Source organism: Plasmodium inui, assembly GCF_000524495.1.
Source record: "Plasmodium inui San Antonio 1 unplaced genomic scaffold supercont1.3, whole genome shotgun sequence".
In the NCBI taxonomy this organism is placed as follows: domain Eukaryota; phylum Apicomplexa; class Aconoidasida; order Haemosporida; family Plasmodiidae; genus Plasmodium; species Plasmodium inui.
The window spans coordinates 840,946-862,866 of NW_008481837.1; the positions used below are offsets into that span (position 1 = coordinate 840,946).

The following is a 21,921-nucleotide window of genomic DNA, read 5'->3' on the forward strand; positions in this document are numbered from 1 at the left end:
GAAAAATCGGTACGCAGAAGATGGGGGAGGAAAAAATTAGAAGAAGAAAATCCGCAAAAGGTTCACTTAAAAAAAATTACAAATGTTTGACTGTAGCTGATGGTTAGCATGCCCCTCTACATTTCTTTCTTTTCAATTTAAAAAAAAAGATTTCAACCCTGGAGGAACTGTGGGAAAGGGCTGAACGGAGGAGGCAGTAAAATTTTTTAAAATTGGAAAATAATTAAAATAACCGTGTGAAATGGGGAAAAAAAAGGAACATATTTTTTTGTTTCCCTTCTGCAGATTGTGGCATACTGAATTGAATATCTTCTTCGTAACATAAAATCCGCCAGGATTGCCCCAAGTTAGTGTCAAAACCATACCGCGTTATTATAGAGAGAAAAAAAAAATCCTTAATAATGTATAGTGACATTTTCGAATTAAACGGAAGTTATATTGATTGGGCCCATTTTCGAAAGAAATAAATTCAAAGCGGTTAAAAGGAAAACAGCGAGACTGAGAAAAAACTTCAACATTAAGGGGGTATTTTTATGAAGAGAATAATTCCCCCATTCTTATGGCCCATTTTGAAATTAAAAAAAAAAAAAATGACACACAAAAAGGTGCCAATGTATGTATAACCATATGTTGATTTTTTTTTTTCACCTTGTAAGGAGAAAGTTGTGATTTATACCTAAAATGTAGAAGACGTAAAATTGTACTGTCTACCAGAGTGATGAGGGGCGATGGAAAAATGGTGAAAGGAGTAGCAGGAAATATATGCTGTAAGGAAATGTTCATGCGGGAAATATTCCTGAAGATGCCCCCTCCCCCTTTTTGAAGCCTCGCTTTGGGACATCACACCGTATTTTTACTTTTCGCTCAGGTTGAAATAAAGGTGGGATACAATTCGCTTTCGTCGTGGAATGAATATATACATACAACTGTACTTCCCTGTAGTGGGGCGCCTTTTCCCTTCCCCCCGTTGGCCAGCCATACACTTTCTCCCCCCCGTGGGATGAACAAACAACAATATTTTTTATTTCCAAATGGAATAAATCAGGGAGAATATAAAATTACGCCATCCAATGAAAGGGGAGACACGCGCATAACCGCTGCTAAAATTGACCCACATATGGGTATATATAAATGACGCAAAAAATAATCCCATCCACTCTGCATGGTATGCCCCCAGCTTTCGCGAATATTCAACGAATTTGGAGTGATATGCCAACCCAGTTGATACACGCGAGGCGCCATTTTTCGAAAATGGACAGAGGGGGGCATCATTCTTCTTACTCGTTGGCACGCGTGCATAGCGGATGTCGAAATGCACATTCTGCGATGTTGTTACGGCAAAAATGAGGTAAAAATGGGGGGAAAAAAAAAATCAAATAAAAAAATAAAATAAAACAGCGTAGGTTGTTTTTTCCGTTGTGTGAATAGCCAACTGGGCGCACACCACCTGTTGTTCGTATGTTCGCGCGTTGCAATTCCCCCCGTTTGCATGCATACGCGCTGTGCGCACCACGCTTGTTGTGCACTTCCAGGACGTTTGAAGAATCTTCTTTCCTTTAGGGGATAAACATTTGTTAGCATTCGCCGCTGCGCAGTAACTTCTTTCATTCTGTTGTCTTATCTTTCTGTTGCTCGTTTAAGCGTGGCGGAGCTTGCCTGACGTCTTCATCTTTGCGCGTAAAATTGCGCCAGTATGCGGGCAGCATTGCCAAATATGCCGATGCACGCACAAAAATTGCCCAACAGTGCATAGCGTAACAGTTGCGCAAAAGTGCATAGATGGCGAATTTATGACTCGCGTGGAAGGGTAACGCCTTTTTTTTTCTTTTTTCTTCGCACTTTTTCCCAAAATGCAGCAGCCATTTTTTCCTCCGCGTGGTATGCAAGTATGCACATGAACATACGCGAATAAACGCGCAAAACTGCAAACAGACAAATTTCCACAGATAATCCGCGCCTCGCAGCACTGCTTAAAATTATTTTCCAACTTGACCAATTTGAAAAATAAGCGAAAGGTAAAAATATTCCTTCTTCTGCATGGGTGAGTGTTTTATTTTATCTTTATTTTATTTTTTATTTTTTTCCGAAGTGAACGGCTAGAAGAATTGGGAAAATAAAGCTGCATGCGCGTTATTTTCTCCCCCGATATATCGCTCGCTGATCTGGAAAAAAAGGCCAAATTGGCAACACGTGCGCATCGTCGTGTGAGAGACACTTGAGGTAACTTCCCTTTGTGTAAAAAAAAAAAAGAAATCGCAACAGGAGTGTATTATATGTATCTATCCCTACGCACGTGTGCATACTCATGCACGTTTTCTAAGGGAGGATGCAACGCCTGCCATCCCGAGGGAGTTTACGAACAATTCGTGCGGAGCGACCAAACACACGGGAAATAGCCGAATAACGGTAGTTAACACAGAGAAACTCGGCATAACGGTAGTTAACACCGAGTAACTCCGAATAACAGTAATTAACACGGAGTAACTCTGCATAACGGTATTTAACACCGCATAACGTCGCTTCCTTGTGGTAGGCTGCGTAGAAGACAAAACCCACCACAGGGAGCACCGCGCTCACCGGACAAGGAGGCCAAAAAAATAATTTTCCAGAAAGTGTTAAAACACCATGGGAGGATTTGGAAGCAAAAATATGGAATATTACAACTACGCCAGTATGAAACTGCTGGAGAGGGACAAATACACAAATGAAGAGGAAGAAGAAGAGGACGACCACTACTGCAAAGAAACTGACATCCGACAAACAATTCAAAAAGCCAGAGAAATAAGAAACTGTAACTATAAGGAATCGATGGATTTATATATAAAAGCGTTGAAGATGCTAAAAAAGTTAAAAGAAAACAACTCTAGGATATATAAAAATGTCCTCGAATTTGAAATAAGGCCGCAAGAAATAGCTAACAGTGTCTCGTTAAACACTAATTTAGAAAAAAATGTGTACAAGAAAAAAGAGGGTGATAAAAATTACACGTCCACTCTACCGAATGAAAATCAACCCATATCGATAAATAATAAAATTGCATCGCTGTACAACGAAATTGCAGACCTCTGTTGCATTCACGATTTTATAGAAAAATCCCTCTTTTATTATGATAAGGCTTGTTCATATAACCCTTCCAAAATTGATTATATATACAAGAAAGGGGTTTTATTTCAACAAATGAATGAAACGGAGAGGGCCATTAACACTTTCAAAATTATTCTGGCTGCGGAGCCGAACCACATTCCGACATTGTTTTCGCTGGGTAATTTGTACCGATATATAGATAACCATATTGCCCTTTCTTACTTCGAGGCCATCCTCAAAATCGAGCCAAATAACACGGAAGTTTTATCCCTCATTGCTTCCTGCTATGATAACTTGGGGAAACTGAATGAAGCCATTTCGTATCAGAATAAGGCCGTCCAGATCGACCCCGACAATTTCAACCACAAGAAGTTTGCCCAGAGGCTCATCGAAATGAAGTCCCAGAATTGAGTTCGCCCCTGCGGTTAGCCGATCTGCTAAGTGGCCTGTGTAGCGGCGTCATTAAGCTGTTCCACTTGGTCTCTCCGCTTGGCCGCGTCCCATGGGCTCTCCCTTTTTTTGTGATTATTCCCTCGATCGAGATTAATTTTGTGCCCTCGCTTGTACGCGGCCAGGCCCCCTATATCTGTGTTCCCGTGATGCTCACCCGCGATTACGTGTACACGTACCCCAACACATGACCAGCCCTCAATACATGCAATGCATGGCAGAGGTAGCCCTCGCGAGCTGCACACCACCAGTGACATTTTCTTGTGTGTGCGGCGTTTTGTCCTTCCTCCATCGATAAATTGTTAAATCGGTTTACCGCACGTGTGTGTGCACCCCTCTGTCTGTGCTTTTCCTTTTCTTTCCGCCCTGACAATTTCGCCCCAATTTTTAACCCAAGCGTATGTGCATACCTACAGATGCCCCGCAGCTGCGCCTTTTCATTGGTACACTTTAAAATGAGAAGACACACGCACGCGCGTATTTAGTACATGTCGAAGAGGTGGCTCGAATCGGATTCGCGCCCCCCAGCTGAGGGGGCAGCAGAGTCATGTTTCCTGCGGTCTCGCAAGAGTACACAAATGGGCAAAGAAAAAAAGGGAAGAAATAAAAAAAAAACACATTTGTTTGATTCACAAAATGACGAAAAAAAATGAGCACTGCATGGCGAACGGGGGTGGTGGTGTAGTACCCCCATCGCGACAACAACAAAAAAAAAAAAAAAGGAATACAAAGCAATGTGCTCGGGAAATCCAGATGGGCAACCATACAAAATGCGTATTTAAGGATTTAATGCGAAGCGAAGTGGCACAAAAACAAATGTGCCGCTTTTCCTCCCCTACTAATCGTCAAAAGTCGATAAGAACAAGGACTCCACAAAATCGAATAGGACTTTGTGTATCCATATGTACGGCCTGAAGCCAGACAAAAACAACCCCTCATTGCCCCTCTTGTACAACAAATAAATGAGGTTATTATTTTTCGAAATTTTTATGATGTCAAAATGAGTGAAATGGAAATTTCTGGAGTCTGAGCAGAAAATGAAAACCAGGGGGAATTGAAAATGTTCAATATTTTTCGAAATAAATTGGTTGGCTGAATCTTGTAGCATGTACAAAAAAACCTTTAACAATTTGTAATCCTTTGGATAAAAAAAATGGGGAATTATGATGGACATGTCACTGGTAGACACAAAACTGCTATTCCGCTTAAACTCTTTTTTCTCATTAAGGAAATTTATTTCTTTCGTGAATTGGTAAAATTTGTGGCTCTCGCAAAAGCTAAAATAGGTTTCTTCGTTAAAATACGTGCATATGTATATCCATACTAGGTAGTTGTACACGTTATAAATGAAGGAAAGGTTAAACAAAAATTTTTCTTGCGCGTTTCCTTGGAAGTTGTTTTTTTCAAAATATATTTTCCACTTGTCATAAATAGCCTTGGCATTAAAATATACTTTCATTGCGCTTTGGAACGATTCTTCACGTGGAGAATTTCCCCCGTATATTTTATGGACCTCTTTCTGTGCTGCGCGGGGTTGGTCCTTGGAGAGTGGCGCCCCGTTCGGAGAGTGCCCCTCGTTGGTTAGGCCCTCCAGGGGGACCAAGCAGTCGTAATTGGGGAAGTCCCCACTTGGGAAGCCACAATTGGGGGACACTCCATTTGCGAAGTCACAATCGTTGGGGAATTTGGCGCCCCTTTCGCGCTCGCCACACAACAACGATATGTCCGCTTCGAAGAAGTTCCTCTGGAAGCAGCAATCACGAGGGTTGGAAGAGCGTGACACTTCGCCGTTACCACTCATAATGGGTACATGTGCGCTGCCGGAGTGATCTACCAAATGGCTACCATCGTGATGATTCTGCCAGGAGAGATGGCTCCCTCTGAAGAAGCTCTGATTCGTTGCGCTTTCTCTACTCTTGTTGGTGGTGCTAAACCGATGACTGTCTTCATCATTCGTCAAGTCTGTGCGACAAATATCGAGTTGCCCATCGTTCATGTCGTTCGGGATGGATTCATTGCCACTGCTACGCCTGACGTTGTTAAGACGCTCACTGTTACTGCTTCGTGTGGATTTTCCTATGTTGAGGAAACTTCCCTTCTTACCGCTGGAATTGCACCGATTTTCATTTTGGTAATTGTGATTGGGATGGGGATCGGGATGTGCATCAGTTTTAACAAAGCTGAGGGAGAAGAGGTTATTATCGTCGCCATTCGTTGGTTTAATGGGATAATTCGAGAAATCCCCATCACTTGGATTTCCACTCAAAGGAATTTCTCCATTGTTAAGAGATAGGTCAGCAACGGAGTGTCTACTTAGCGAAGCTTGGCAATCTTCCCCATTATTAACACCTTCCACGGGCTCTTCTGCCTCCTCCCTACTGGTGGGCACTCCAAAGCGCAAGGTGCCCCCCGAGGTACTTCCCTCGCCCTGGGGACCTCGCCTATTTGGTGCCTCAAAACGGACACGGTGAAATAAAGACGCCTTGAAAAATTTCGTCAACTCACTCGTGCAGGAGAAGAAGTACCTCTGCTTAATGAGGGTCGAAAAGGATTTCCAAAAAATATGCACAGAATAAAAAATTGTATGTATTAGGGAGAATTTTTTTTTTTTTGTCTCCTTAAAATCATCTGGATAATTAAATATGTCAAACATATTACTGTAGGAAAAATTTATTAAAAGGCATATTTCTTTTGTGCCTTTTTTTCCATATTCATCACATGTGGAGGTATCCGAATAATTACTCTCCTCTTCCGGAAGTAGTACATTTTTATTTTTAATAAACGAGTTTATCATCATTTGATCTCTGTCCATGATATTTTTTTCTTGCTGTGTCTTTTTGCATTCGGGGTTTTTGAAATTTCTTGTGATTTTATTTTTTATTCGGAAAAAGCTGTACCTAAATTTTTGCGAAATGCCTGATGGGTCTTCGACCTGACGTCCCTCCGTCATCACCTTGGTTTCTTTATTTCGGAATTTGTCAAGTACGTTTATCTTTATCATTTTTTTTTTTTTTTTCATCGAACTTGTGTCAAAGTCAGGGGGGGGAGCTTCGATCGGTTTGGGTCCCTCTTCTCTGTCGTTGAGAGAGTGGATATAATCTTCGTCGTCCTCCTCGTTTTGGACCTCATTGTGGTCACCATTACGGTTTTCCTTGTCTTCTCCTACGCCTTCATCATATTGCCCGACTCCACTATCCCCCGGTTGTTTATGGAGTCTCTCACCACGCACTGTGCCAAGGGAGATGGTCGACTCATGGCCAACCAGGTCTTCCCCCTCACCTGCCGCAGAATGGGCCAAACGGGGGATTGCCCGTTGGTTACTGTCCCTATTGTTACAATGGGGATTGCCCTCCTTATCGCTGTTTACGTCCTTTTTGTTCCTGGCACTTTTAATGTTATATTTAGACATGTCAGAATACAAGTTGTTGTCGCCTTCCATCGCAGGAACTGCGTTAAATTCGCTCTCCTTCACGAAGTTGTTTTTCCCCCAAATGTCTTTACCTTTGTTAAAAAAATTTAATTTAGATAGATTCATAAATGACTCTATTTTTTTCTTTTTCCATTTTTCTTTCATATTTTTTATTTTTCCCATATGTTTTTTTTTTTTCTTATTTTTTGCAGAAATGGACGAGTCATTATTCAGGTCACCGTTTCCTTCTTGTGTGTGTCTGTCATCGGATTTTTCGTCTCCCCCTTTGTGATGGCAATCCGTATAATCGGAATACTCCTGCTCAGCTTCGTATTGTTCTCCTCCTTTTCCTTCCATACGGTGCCCTCCCATGGGTCGGTTATTCACAACATCATCGTGGCTACATCTCACGGGGTGATTATCCATCTTGTCATCCACCCCATGTATATGTATCACAGGCAGGTTTGTCACTTGGTAAGAGACTCCATATGACTCATTCGGGTTTTCCTCCATAAAGTTTCTGCTATGGGCAGAATGCTGTCCCTCTTGTTTGTCCTTCACATGGTTATGGTGCAAAATGGAATTTTCATCCTTTCGCAGTCTCATGTCAGATATCAAATTTTCAATGTGCCATTTTTTAACTTCTTTAAAGCAGTTTTTCCCATTTGTGCGTTCACTTTCGCCTTTTTTTTTTTCTTTAAAAAAAATATTCATAATATTATTTTTATAACTCGGCTGATTTATCATTTCGTCTTCTTCGCTTTTGTTGGTCTGCCCAATTTTCGAATTGTTTTTTTCCTTTTCTTTACTCTGATTATTTAATGGGTCCAATTTCTGGTCGGCGTTCCCCTTCACTTTGTAATTTAATAGCGAGTATTTGTACGCACTGGCATTGTGTAAATTGAAATGGGGAGTTTTGCTATTATCACCTGTTGTTTTGTTTTTTTTCTTTTTGTAAATTTTTTCCAAAAAGTAATTTAGCAGAATATTTGTGCCATCATTGAAGCCGAGGAAAACGAAATTGTGATTTTTAAAAATTGATTTAAAATGTGCCATGGCAATATTCAAATCGTTGTAGTTGTCGCTATAGAAGGAGAATGGGCATGAGAAAAGCGGCGCGTTGAACTGAGTGTTTGTTCCTCCCGCAGCATGTACCTCTCCATCTTTCCTCGTTTTTACACTTGCACAAGTTTTTAATGTCGTCTCTAAATTGAGATTATCACATGCACTTCTGTTCCTATTACTGTTGTCCACCTTTTCGAAGAGTCGACTAGAAATCTGGTTGTCGTCGTCGGGCACGCGCTTCTTCTCATCATGGAGGAAGTTCTCACGCAAGGGGGGATCTCTGTCCTGGCTTGTCTTGTAAGATGAAACAGGCTGTTTAGGTGGCATTCCACTGTTTTCATGCGGACAGCCATGGATGTACTGCTGATTTACATTTCCGCTTGGCTTTCCCCCAATGGCAACACCATTTCTACTTTCCACATTGGCAATATTCAGTATGTTGGCATTTTTGTTGCTAAAAATGAACGGAATGGACAAGCCAAAATTAATGTTAATATGGACGTGCACACAGATATATCCCAGCAATTTGGCGATAACTGTGAAGGAGTCTATTTTCACATCTTTCGCAAGTACGTAATATAGAGGCACAGTGTTCTTTACTTCTTCTAGGTTCAGATAATTGTAAAATATTTCCGGAACGATTACGATTATTCCTTTCACATTTTTGTACTTCCACTTATTCATGTGGGTTCTTATTTTATCCTCCACGGCGTTTTCGTTGCTGCCGTCCCCATCAATTTTGTTTTTCTGTTCGGGTGTGCACTTTTGTGAACCTATCGTCAGTCCATTCTGCTTCCTACCTGTGTGTACTTCTTCCGATTCTTCTATAGTGGATGACTCCCCCGAGAGGGAGTTCTGATGTCCACTTTGTTCGTCACATGCGTCAAATTGTTCGCCTTGGACGTGGCTTCTCTTCACTGTGGCTTCTTCCTTCCCTGCGGCTTCTTCCTTCACTGCGTTTTCTTGCCCCTGTGTGGGACACCTCCCATGGTTCCCATTTGTCCTGTCCTGTTCAACGTGATCCTCTTCTGCCCCTCCCTCGGGTGGGTCCCCTCCATCCACATGGGACTCATTAGACTCCTTTAAGAATTCCTCCTTAAATATGCAGGCAAACTGGAAATACTGAATCAGGACGGTATCTTGCAGGTAGAGAAACTGGACATGGGCATCATTTATCGGTCCTATATTCAGCGCGGCTTTCCATTTCTGGTCAATTAAAATGAGTTTGATTTTTTTCTCCTGTTTTATATTTACCAAATCGTACAAATCGATTTCGTAGTTATCCTTTTTCGCACTTTCATAGCTTTTTTTTTTTTTCTTAACAGTACAATTGGGCAGATAGTAGTCCACAATTACAACTCCAAAGTTGTTATTATTGAGAACTTCCCTTGTGTTGATGTTGGACTTGAGGCACATATTCTCGTACACTCGTGTATATTCAATAATGAAGAAGAAAAATTGCCATAATTTGTTTCTCACCCATTTTTTAATTTGGCCAGCAGTTGCTCCTATGAACTGAGGTATGTTTAGTGTTCCTTTGCATTTTGTCTTACGTGTGTTGCTATTCTTTGTTTTCTCTTTCCTTTTCTTTCTCGTTTCCTTTTCCTTTTCTTTCGTTTTTTTCCATATGAGGTGATTTACGTATGCCTTCTTTTTTTCCACGTAAATGTAGAAGATGTGCACAAACAGTTGTTGCAGCACTGGGTGCAACAGGTAAAGCGGGCTCCGGTAAACTCGCTCCAGGCTGCTGCATCTGGTGTGGAGTGGAAGAGAGTTACATTGTGTAATGACATTAGGTGTTGGTTCTGTTTGGCTTCCTTTTGCAGATCGGACATAGAAACACAAGACAGGGAACATTCCATGTTTTCCTTCTCCCTCGGTAAGTAGCATTTCTTGGCATGTTCCACGGGCTGGTTGGCACACCAAAATGATGAACAAGCGGAGGGTGTGACCTCCTCCTTTCCTTACCCTTTGAGAATCCGCAGAGATTTGTTTCCAATCGAAAAGACCAACCCCTTTGCGCAAAAATTATAATCGAATATGAAAAATAAAATTAACAAAACAAAGAGAATGGTAAATAAATCCATTATTGTCACTCTTTAGGGAATCTCATGGGAGGGTTGGCATGCTTGGCCTTTTCTTGGGCAGGAGGCATCTTCCGCCGAGCGTTTTCAGCACTCGCAAGGGTGTATGGGGGGATTCATATATGCATCAATACGTACATGGGCCAATACGTATATGCGTTAATTTTTACACGCCTAAAGCGTGCAGGCTTATACACCCAGGTCAGGAAATTTCCTTCAGCTCGTTGTGTAACCGAACAGGTGGGAACTCCTCTGCGCACCGATCGTGGAGTTCATTTTTCGTCCCCCCTCCTATTTTCCCAAGCGCTATGACATGATGGCTGGGGGTGATAAGCGTACGCACAACAAGTCAGCGCGGCGTTTACAAGCAGAAGTTCGCATGCCCCCACGGTGAACCTTCGTGTAAACGAGCGGCTAAAAGGTTCCCATGAAATATGTAAGGAATAATAGCCACAAGAAAAAAATGACATATCTTATTTCCTGTTTAATGGATTACATTAGTGGAGTTTTTTTCTTTTTTTTTTCTTTTCTTATTCATAGCGAGTAAATTGCGTTCATCCCTGCGTAGCCGTCAAAACATCGGGCACTTTCCTTACTGAGAAAATTAATTACGGATCCGGAAGTTTCCATTTCGGGATGTGCCAGTGGGCGGAGCGCGGACAGTGTCCCTATTTTATCGGCAAATAAAAAGGGGGACAACGAAGGTGGCGTATTGCAAAAAAAATCCTGCTTCGTGTTTGATTTTTTTTTCCGTAAGGCTAATCAAGCGAATGCGCAATGATGCGTGATGATAGACCTACCCGTAGGCGCAAGCACGAAGCGAATTTGAGATTAAACAAAGCAGCAAAGAGGTAGCGAGGTAAAGAGGTATAACACCGCAACGCAGAAGGAGTTAAGCGGACAGAGCGGGCACTCCAACCAGCCATCCCACTTTAACGAGGCAGAATAAACCACGCGGGGGAGAAAAAACCCCACCGAATATTCCCCTCAGAAAAAATGGCGTCGAAGAATAGAAGCTATAGAGAGGACCATGCCGATGAATACTACCACGGGAGGGAGAATGCCAAAGGGAATTTTCACACCCGAGGAGTTGGAGCTGGACCTGAAGGATGGGAGGGGCATGACAAGGATAGGGACGTACCCTGGGAGTATCACGACGGCAACAGTACTGCCCACCAGGATAATTATGCCATAAAGCAGCACGACAACGGATACATGGATAGGTCCTACGGGGAGTGGTACGAGTCGGGGCATGGCGACAGAGGGGATCGACCATACGACAAATACCATGGAGATCGGCAACAGTACGACCCCAAGAGGGGGAAGAGGAAGTACGAACAGAGGAGAAACACCCCAGCGAGCCTAGAAATAGGATATGGGGCTAGAGCCGACTCAGGGCATTATGAGAAGTACAACAGTAACAGAGCAACAGGGGGTGCGGAGGACGGGGAGAGGGAAAACAGGAAGATCTGGGCAAACCATCACAACTACGGCAAAGATGGGAACAGAGGTAGCTTCAGAGATGGTCACAGAGATGGCAACAGAGGTGATTACAGAAGAAGCGAACACAAGTCCTTTTCCAGATATAAGGAGGGTGCAAGAAGGGAGTCGTACAATAACAGCAGCATGGAGGATAGCCAGAGTGAGTATGCGTCCGGGTCGGATGAAGGGAATGATAAATACCGTCCGTACGGAGAGAAGAAATACAAAGTGGGGGGAAATTTCAACGAGCAAGGGGAATTACTCCAGCGGGGAAATTACTCCCGAGGGGGATACCCCTATGGAGGTCACACGAACAGTGGTTATCCCCGTGAGGGACTCACAACAAAAAAAATCAACAATGTGAATGATGTGCTGGAAATGAAGAGCAACATAGAGTTGTCCAGATTCATTTTTATTTACAAGCTGGGAGAAAATATAACAGAAGAAGAAATAGAAGACATGATGAGGAATACAGCCATCAGTAATGCATTCTCCCTGCCACTGAACATATACATAAATAGATTGTCGTTCTTTTCTGTGAAGGAAGAATTATTCGTAAGGGAGGGCCTCGAGTTTATAAAAAATAACTCCTACTTTAACAATATCCAGTTGAGTATATTAAATACACAAATGAATAATCAAATTAACGATGATCGATGTTGCATCGTTGAATTTCCATCCAATGAAGCATCCGCAAAGTTGTTTTCTTTGTATGAGAAGAATAAATGCCGCATTGAAATCGGAAAGAACATCTCGTATATATTTCCCCTATTCAAGATGAAGAAAAAACTGAATAAAACAACCGTGGAAGATAAACAGGCGCAAAAAAAATTCTATGATTGGCACTGCTCTTATTGTAACTTTGTCAACTTCTCTCGTAGAAGTTCTTGTTTTTTTTGCAAAGAAATGAAAACTAGTGATGCGAAAATGGTGGAGAACGAGACCAAGGTACCTCCTAATGTGTTTATACAGAACGGGGCCATGATGGGCGCTCCTTCTGCGCAGGAGGGGGGGCCCTACGGGGCGAAGAGTGTATTTAGCGGCATTCCCAACGTGGCGCAAGCGGCGTTTGGCCTTCCCAGCAGTAACGCCCCCCTTGGGGGGAACGGCGTGTCTAATTCGGAGGTAGGCTTCAGTCAGGGAGAAGTCAATCCCGCAGTTGCAGCAGTCACATCGGTCGCAGAAGCCACATCAGCCGCATCAGTTGCAGGAACGGTAGGAGCCGCCGGCGGGGGGGTGTACCCAGTGAACGCCCCCCCCCTGCAGCAAATGGAAGAAAACTCGACGGAAAATTTCGAAACGTCCATCAAGGAAATCCTAGCAGATGTCGATAAAACCAACATGCTGATATTGAAAGACATTGATGGAAGCATCCCAAAAGAAGACCTTTTAAAGTTTATCAACGAAGTGTTCGAAAATAGGCACGTCAATTATCTGTACCTGTTTAATGACATAAGGAGCTCAAGTAAAAAGAAAGGATTTTGTTTCGTGGAATTCGAGAGGGCAAGTTACGCAGAGCAAATGATGAACGAACTGGAAGGAAATTTCTACATCAATTATAAAAATGATTTCTTTAAGTTGGATTATGTGTACGAGAAGGGGAAGGAATACTTTTTCCATTCCATTAGTTTGGCAAAATTGAACATTAACAAATCCGCAGCAACTGTTCTTATGAAAAATTATATTCCTCATTTTAACTTTTTCGTCAGCTACATGGAGAGCGTTGTAAATATGATGAGCATACAGAACTACACGTTCTTCCTTTTTTGGTCCTCTCAAGTGATTATACTTAAGAAGGAGAAACCGGCACTCAGTGAATTTTTTTTTGATTACAATACTCAGTATTATTACCACCCCGTTTTTCAAATTTATTTTGACAACAGGACGAATTTTTATATGTCTCTTTCTAAGGGGTACTACATATGGAATGACAAGATTGGGTGCCTCGTGAGGATGTACATGGGGAATGAGGAACAGGTAAATGCCGATCATGGTGGGGGTGATGAGAAGGCAGTAGGGATACACACATCAGCCACGTTGGTCACTTCAGACCATGAGGAGCAGCATCAGAAGGGACGCATGGAGGACGCCCCGTCGGGGCACCCCGTCCAGGCAGTGAACAACGGTGAGCTCACCGCTGAAGAGAATAACCCCATCTCGGGGGGAAGCGTTGTGGGTAATAGCGGCGCCAACCAGAGCGGTGGTAATGAACACGTGGGCGCTGTGAACCCTACTGCTAGCGCAAGCGGTGACGGTGGGAAGGTCGCCGGTCCAAATTTGCCGCCTAATGAAGAGGCCTCCAAAAATACAGCCTCAGACAAAATATCCAGCCTAGTGGAAAGAGCCAAGATGATAGCCCTGGCCTCCAAAAAGAACATTGAGCAAATGAACATGAACGAAGCGAACTCAACCAATGTGGAAAAAAAAAGCAAAGAAATAATTAGGAAACATTTCGCTACCGACTCGGCCGATGAAGATAACGACGACCTTTCTGACAAGGAAGAGTTGCACAAAAAAGGATACCCCAACAGCACTGCATATAACAAGGGTAGCCAACTGCATAAGGGGCCCACTAGAATTACCAACACAACAATGGAAGGTGGCAGTAGTTACCATAAATCATCGTACAAGACGAAGAATCCCTTTATTGACAATCTCGCCAAAGCACACAATAGGGGTCAATGGGCTGGCTCTACGAAGGAACATAATAATGCGAGCAATTTGAGTGAACCCAATAGAGTACCCAATTCCGAAGCAGCCAGAGCAGAAGGGACAAACGAGCACCCTTCCAACAGTGGCAACGATTTAAACATCTGTTTTATTTGCCTGCGGAAGTTTGCAAATGCGCATCTCTTGCAGAAGCATGTTGATATGTCCTCTCTGCATAAGAGGAACCTCCAGATTTCGATGGACGTTGTGAGTGCTGGTTAGTGCGACCGATGGGTGAAGATGTTCAGTGGGGGGGTGGTTGGAGGACATGTAGATCGGCGTAGAGCCGTGTAGAGCGGGAAAAGTGGTCTCCTTTTTTGGAAGTCCTCTCATGCTCACGTTCGCATTTGTAGGCAAATTCGTTGCTCAATTTGCTACCCCGTTGAAGTAATTTTTTTTTAAAAAAACGGAAAATTTTACAACGTTGCGAAGAGCACGTGTGTAGGTGTATACACAAGTGGGTAGTTTCTTCCCCCCACTAGAGTGTCATTTTTTGCCTCACCTCTGCACCCGCAAAAGGGCATTGGCAACATATTTCCCCCGTGAGGGCAAATGCATGAAGCATGTTCACATGTACCATTTGGCTCACCAACTTTTGTTCACCCGTCCGTTTTACTTTTTTTTTATTACGTTGTTGGATCCCTTTGCTCGTACCTGTTTTGGTGCCTCACAAAAATGGAGCAAAAATGGGGCAAAAAAGGGGGGCATATTAAATAAAAGGAAAAGTAGCCAATTGGGGCTGCTTCCCCACTTGAAATAAATCAACATCGAGAGTGAAACATTAACAGGGATGGTATTAACCGATCTTTTGTGAATTGATACTACTCCCCCCTTTTTCGGGGCTTCAAATTTGCGAGCGCTTGCGTTGACCTTTACGAATGCCGTGGCGATTCAGTGATTGACACTGTCAGGCAACATTTTTGTATTTTTCTTTTTCCTTTTCCCCCCAATTGCGGTTACCGGCGGTGATGAAAAATTCCGCCCCTATCCCCCTTTGGCTAGCGAAAGAGAACCACTTCATCACCCCATCTCTCCGCGTTGTTCCACTGTGAGTACATCGCTACAAGCCTGAATGGCGATGCGTAGGTATCATTCCACACCAATTTGGATTCCTGCATTGCATTCGTGGTTTGCGTGACTCATTTTGAGGCGTTTTAAACGGCATGGAAATCTTGTGCGAGTGCTTTTCGCTTCTCCGACTCTCCCGTTCTTCGCAGGTCGTGCCATTTTGATGCCCAATTTGTTGGCTCCCTCGGAAAGGGCGCCCAGTTGCAAAGTTCCCGTTTGGCGTCACCGGGACGGAGGTTCGCCCTCAATTGGTAAGTCGAGTTGTGTCGCCCGCGAAGGGACGCACACTTAAGCGGCTCTACTTCACCTCTTCGCACTTAAACGGCTTTGCTTCAAATCTTCACATGTTCGCAGCATCACGGCTGCACCGCGACCATGCACAAGAATGAAGACATCAGGGGAAAGGGCTCCCCGGCGAACGAGGAGTGGATGGGGAGAAACCACCTGATCTTGGTGCTGGACGTAAATTTCATGATCTGGTACGAAGGACTAAAAATTAAGTTCGACAAGAACAACGTAAAGACGCTGAGCCTACCGGAATTTCTAAAGTCTACATTTCATTTCGTACGCTTCTATTGCCTGATGAGTAGCGCAGAGAGAATATGCCTCATAGCTACATCGCTACGGAGCTGTAGAATTCTGTACGAAAATTACGTGTCCTATGCAAAGAACAATTTGACCGAAAGGGACTATTGTGAGGAGGCATATAAGAAGCTAATCGAATTTATAAGTGAAAATAAAACTGAGAAGATGATGGAAAGTAGCCTTTCATCAGCACTGGCAGTGGCTTTATGCTACAATCACAGAATGGTAAACATGTACGAGAATATGAAGGGCAGGATCTTCCTGCTAGACATCTCGAATCAGACTTATGTGTATACAAATCAGTACACCCAATTAATGAACATAGCGTATAATGCCAAAAGGAATAATATCATAATTGATGTTTTTTCCCTTAATTACAAAATACAGCTATTGGAACAAATTTGTAACATTACGAATGGCCTTTACATTGATAGCAGCATTTTTTTTAACGTAAAGTGTACAGATAATATTGAGGATGTGCTGACGCAGACGATGATTTTTTGGTTCCTTCCGTCTAACAATACAAGGAAATATTTTTCCAATACGTACCTAAATGACGATACTAACATTGCTGTCTGCTCTTGCCATAATAAGCAGGTGGACATTGCTTACATCTGCTCCTGCTGCTTAGCTATTTACTGTTCTGAGAAGGATGATAAAACGAATAAGGATAGAACTTCTTGCTTTGTTTGTAAGACTCGCTTTACAAAGGCGCTTTTGCGAAACAAAATTGTGTCCGACTTGGACTTTTCCTCCATTTGACGTGGGCCAGTGGGTTCCTCGGGAAGGAAAATACACACGTGGGCGGTGATTCTGCACGGTGGGTTCACAATGGTTGTGACATGTCTGCACTATGGTGAGTGGACCACGTATGCGCTATGGTAAGTGTGCGTCTTCATCCACCGTCAGTGACCCCAATTGGGTTGCTCGATTGGTCGATTACTCGACTACTCGATTGCTTCATTTCGCTCCTTTTTTCGCTTTTTTTTCGCTCTTTTTTTGTACTGCAACACTGCCAACAACTTTCACAAAAGAAACTTCTACATCCGTGCAATGTTGCACCTTCGTGTAACACATAATAGCGATTTTTTGAATTATCTTAAAAAAAGGAGTAAGAAAAAATGAAATAAATATATTATTAAGTTATAAAAGGGGAGAGAAAAAAAAAAAAATTGGCTGTATACGCACACGTATACGTATGCACGCTTACAAAAAGGCATATATACACATAGACATATACGGGCATGAATTTAAATTAGAAGGCAAAGGGGGGGGTTGGGATGCGTAACAGAGGAACAAACATGAACAAGACATGTTTTTACCTGCTTGTAGACATGGACGTATACATTAAACTAAAAAAAGTTATCACAAGAGAAGGGAGAGTTGGCATAAAATGAGAAATGATTAAGGGAATGAGATTAAACGTGGGAGCATAAAATCTTTAAAAAAAAAAAAAAAGGGGGGGGCAGAGGGGTGCGGGCGTACGACCTCAGTAAATATATATAACAACGCAGGTACGCTGGTGCGAATGGGCGAAGTAGCAATTGCTGGCGAATGCAAGCAAATATTTGCCAATATATATAGGTAATACATCTGTACCTTTGTACATTTGTACAGAGGTATATATTGTGACACATGCGAATACGCCCGCCCCACGCAGTGCTCTACCATATACACGAAAAAGAATGATACAAATTAATTTCATTTTTTTTTCTTTTTTTTTTTTTCCTTCACTTGATGTGTCAAATTTTTTATATGAATTTTTACTCCCAATCGGTAATAGCTGGAGTGGGGACATAACATATATTGCTCTCATTTCGATATATTTCTTCGGGCTGGTTGGAGGGGAGAAAACCAAGCGGCTGCAAAGAACGAACGAAATGGGCACAATAGGCGAAAGTACTATATACGCGCGTTACTTCCCCTGCTAGATGTGCATGAAGGTACACGCTGAAAGTGTGCTCTCTGTCGGGGTAAATCTAAATTGAATTCATTGAAAATGTTTACATGCGGTGGGAAGGGGTCCTCCCCCCCAATCCATGAGGCCTGGACGGTGGACCATAAACCCAAATCGCTAAAATCTGCTTTATTTATCCTTCCCTGTGGTTTAGTTATCTGTTCTCCATCTCTACTGGGATCACCCGGAGAGCTTCAATAAGGAGGGTCTGCCAAAGAGCCAGTCCTCCCAGACGTTCCAACAGCACGCCTAAAGTTAAACTTCCCCGTTGAAGGGCAACACGAGCTTCTTCCCATACCATTTGGCCATCGCAAAGTAGTAGAAAAAGTCAATGTAGAGAAGAGTCTGAATAAGCCCCCCTAACCAACCAACTACGTTAATGTATGGTTTCTCATCAAAGAAATATCTATAGATCCAATTCAATATATAAAAGGCTCTGTACATACCCATGGTGATAACATAATGGGAGGTGATGTTTTCCACTTCTCTCTGTTTCTCTAGCAGCACTAGTTGAGGAAGAATTGCGACACTTTCAAGCCATATGGAAAAGGACCACAGGATATTATACAGGTTGTACGTCCGGCACGTTATAAGGCTTAGAACTGCACAGGTGGGGGAAGAAAAATAAACGAGCATATATGGGGGGGATGGCAAAGAGCTGGAATGTTTGCGAGACATAACTGCACATCGCAAGAACAACATGTGGCTGCACAAATTTTCGCATCTGCTTTTGTCTCCAGCAGCACAACGTGCCTTCCATACCTAGACAGGGAGGGATCAAATACTTCTCGCTCTTAAAATTGTCCACTTTCCTATTGTAGGTTTGCGAGATGGGAAGCTTGAATCTGATTAGATATATCGTGTACGCTATGGTCAGTATGAAGGTTATTTTCATGACAGTGTTGTAGAAGCTGACAAACACGAAGAAGAGGTCGATGTATCTGTAGGAAGGAAAGGAGGCACGGATGTGATGTCACTTGGATGCAGCGCGTACGGGGGGTAAAACCATTCTATGGCGACGCTACGAATGGGACTCTACAATTGGGACTCTACAGTCGCGCCTCTATAATTGCGCCTCGCCATACATTAGAGGCAATCGCTCCGCCGCTCCCAGCGATCCGTCTCGATTACCTGCACAAGAAGACTATCAAATACAACTCCTGCATGCGGCATGATATTCCAATACAATTTTTAGACTTCTTCAACTTCATAATAAGTATATACATACTTACAAGGTGTAAAATGTCTCCTATCAGTCTGAATATATTCATTTTGTCATTAATTTGTTTTGTTAAAAATGGGTTAGAGGGTTTGGTTCACTCTTTATTTAAGGCAAGTTTGTCTACGTTGCTGTGTTGTTCTGTGTCTTGGCTGCTTTATACAATTTTTCGATGCTTCATTCAGAAGCTTGCGGGGTGCCTAAAAGGGAGCATTATATAATTTGGCAGGTGAGTACGGATAATCATAGAAGCAAATAGGCAAAAGGGGGGAAAAGATCACCGGGACAGAACAGAACCCTTGTGCGCTCTATGTCGACACCCGTTCTGTTGCCACACGCGCGTGGATTTGCACGTACTTAAGTTGTGCTCACTGAATATGCACTTGGCCGTGGGGTAAGAAGGCTGATATTTGCTCAATTGGCGAGATTTATTTTGAACTTATAGGGGCAAAAAAGGAGAACAAGAAAATCGGCTATTGGGCATGTGTTCTGATATACACATGCGCACTCCTCTGGGATGCTTGAACTGGTATTAATACAGCCTCTTCGCCTGCACAAGGATGTTCACATGGGCACGTTTCTTCCTCAAGCGTGCCTCTTCATATTCACCACATATAGCAGGTGGATACAATTCATTACAGTCAAGTATACAGGCCTCTATATAAGAACAGGTTGTGTACTGGATGCGGTAACATGACAAAGTGTGTTATGCGTCATTCACGTATACATAAATTAAATCATTCTTTTCGTGGACGCGAAAAAAGGAAAAAGGTTGCTAAGCATGTGGGGGGGATCAGTCTCACACGCAACCGTGCTATGCGACGTGTACACTTAACACATATATATGTTAGCGTGTACAGTGATGCGTACAAGTATGTATGTACCCTCGTATGGTTATCTTTTTTTTCATAAGTTCGCCATGCATACACGTTTGGCAATTTCGTTAGATAGCTGGCGCAAGGGCGGCGGCAAGGGTGCGACCAACAAAGCGTGAATGGAATGGTCAACTGAAATGTAACTTTACGCGAAAGGGTCACGCCAAAGGGTATGCGCAGAAAATGTATATATGAAAATTGTAAACGAAAGTCATCTACGAAAAGTTATGCACGAAAGTTATATACTCAAATTACAAACGCAAGAGAAAGGAACCTTGTACAAAGGTAAAATTTACAAGCGCATTTTGCTGAGTGCAGCACGAAACTTTGGTTTAATTCTCATACAAGCTGGAAAAATAAAGAAAAAAAAATGACAAAAATAAATTGAGAAAAAGGCAATGAAAAACTACGTGAGATGCGGCGAAATAAGAAAAAATTGTTATTTTGCGAATATGCCGCTTCTTGTAAGGCGAAGAAAATTAGCAATGTTTGCCAGCAAGGCTTTCAAAGCGTAACTCAGGCGCGTGATTATACGCATATATTTTGTGTATATAATATTATATACATTTATTTATACATAATATACATACATATATTTATATTTAGCCCTAATGCACTTACAAGTTCCACGCCTAGTGGATTGCCTAGATACAGTCATATATGTACATATTACGCGGAGTGACCTTTAGTTTGTTCTCACGACCTCCTGCTCACCTGCATCTTCTGCTTCATATGCCACTTGCGCGTGCTTTCATTTACGCGTAAAAAAATAAATGCGCCCTCCCTCCCTGCCGCTGCCCCCGGGTATATTTTTACGCGCCTATTTTAAGGTGTACATAAATTTTTTTATGTACCATTTTCTTTCTTATATTATTATTGTGAAGACAAGAAAAGAAGGGGGATAAATTTAGAATGCCCTGTATTTTTTTTAGAGGTTATGTAGATGTTGCTTTTTTCTTTTAAAACCATGTTGTGAAGAAGCCGTGCGTTTAATATGCATATGGGATGATTCGCATTTTGACCAAATAATTTCTCTTTTTCTTTTTTTTTTTTTTTTCACATTTTCCCCCTCCTTGTTGCCTCCTCGACGTTGTTTTATTTGTTCCTCCCCCTTGTATTATTTTACACGCGAAAGGGACACAAACCTGCTATGCCCCTTTACAGGAACAAAATGGCGCAACGGTTTACTTAACATCTGCAGCGTTTATGTAAACATATAGAACTAGCTGCCATTAATTTTGGCTACATATTCGTAAGAACAGATTTCAGAGGACGCATACATGCTCATTTTTTTTTTTCTTTTTTTTTTGTTTCCATAGCTGATAGGCCCGTAGACCATTTTGCTATCTTGTACTTTATATGACAGAATGGGCCATCAGTAACCATGCAAAATGAAGGTACGTCATCTGGAATATGTAAAAAGTCCATTGGGTGATATTCTTCAATTTTTATTTTCACAAAAAAGCTTCTAATACACGACTTCTGGAAAAATGTGCAACCCCATTTTTATCATTAACACATGTGCATTTATCGTGAGGCTCAGCGAGAGTCGTAAAATGGGGGAAAACTCTCATCTTTACACGATTCGCTTCTTGCCACGGTGGAACCCCCCCTTCGCTGTTAAATCGATCTATTCAAACCTTTTGGTTGCTCCGAAGGGCAGTTAAAAAATACATGCAAACACTTCACATAACAACTTTGCAAGTCATTGGAAATGTTCCTCGTCTCAGCTGCTGGTAGCCATACTGCACAGGGCACGTAAGTCTGAGTAGTGTGGGCACAAAAGTGAAGATTCTAAACTAGCAGTTCATGAAACTGGCGAGAAGGAGGGATAAACATAGTAAGTTGTGCAAGTCGGGATTGTCAATAAAGGCGTACGAAAACAAGTGCGCCTACTAATAGACAAGAATGTTAAAAGAACGTGCGGTTGCGTA

General features: G+C 42.4%; 5 protein-coding genes across 5 annotated transcripts; 3 read left to right on the plus strand and 2 right to left on the minus strand.

Moving 5' to 3' along the window:
* Positions 1-2,625: 2,625 nt before the first annotated feature.
* Positions 2,626-3,495, plus strand: C922_01022 (hypothetical protein; the record flags this gene model as incomplete). The annotated part of the gene is made up of 1 exon (XM_008816631.1): positions 2,626-3,495. The coding sequence occupies one exon, from the start codon at positions 2,626-2,628 to the stop codon at positions 3,493-3,495; it is 870 nt and encodes a 289-aa protein (XP_008814853.1).
* An 877-nt stretch (positions 3,496-4,372) lies between these two features.
* Positions 4,373-10,095, minus strand: C922_01023 (hypothetical protein; the record flags this gene model as incomplete). The annotated part of the gene is made up of 2 exons (XM_008816632.1): positions 4,373-9,761; positions 9,977-10,095. The coding sequence occupies 2 exons, from the start codon at positions 10,093-10,095 to the stop codon at positions 4,373-4,375; spliced, it is 5,508 nt and encodes a 1,835-aa protein (XP_008814854.1).
* A 993-nt stretch (positions 10,096-11,088) lies between these two features.
* Positions 11,089-14,505, plus strand: C922_01024 (hypothetical protein; the record flags this gene model as incomplete). The annotated part of the gene is made up of 1 exon (XM_008816633.1): positions 11,089-14,505. The coding sequence occupies one exon, from the start codon at positions 11,089-11,091 to the stop codon at positions 14,503-14,505; it is 3,417 nt and encodes a 1,138-aa protein (XP_008814855.1).
* A 1,221-nt stretch (positions 14,506-15,726) lies between these two features.
* Positions 15,727-16,698, plus strand: C922_01025 (transcription initiation factor TFIIH subunit 3; the record flags this gene model as incomplete). The annotated part of the gene is made up of 1 exon (XM_008816634.1): positions 15,727-16,698. One exon carries the CDS (start codon positions 15,727-15,729, stop codon positions 16,696-16,698), a length of 972 nt encoding a protein of 323 aa, XP_008814856.1.
* A 1,450-nt stretch (positions 16,699-18,148) lies between these two features.
* Positions 18,149-19,164, minus strand: C922_01026 (ER lumen protein retaining receptor; the record flags this gene model as incomplete). The annotated part of the gene is made up of 3 exons (XM_008816635.1): positions 18,149-18,495; positions 18,656-18,834; positions 19,025-19,164. 3 exons carry the CDS (start codon positions 19,162-19,164, stop codon positions 18,149-18,151), a joined length of 666 nt encoding a protein of 221 aa, XP_008814857.1.
* Positions 19,165-21,921: the final 2,757 nt, after the last annotated feature.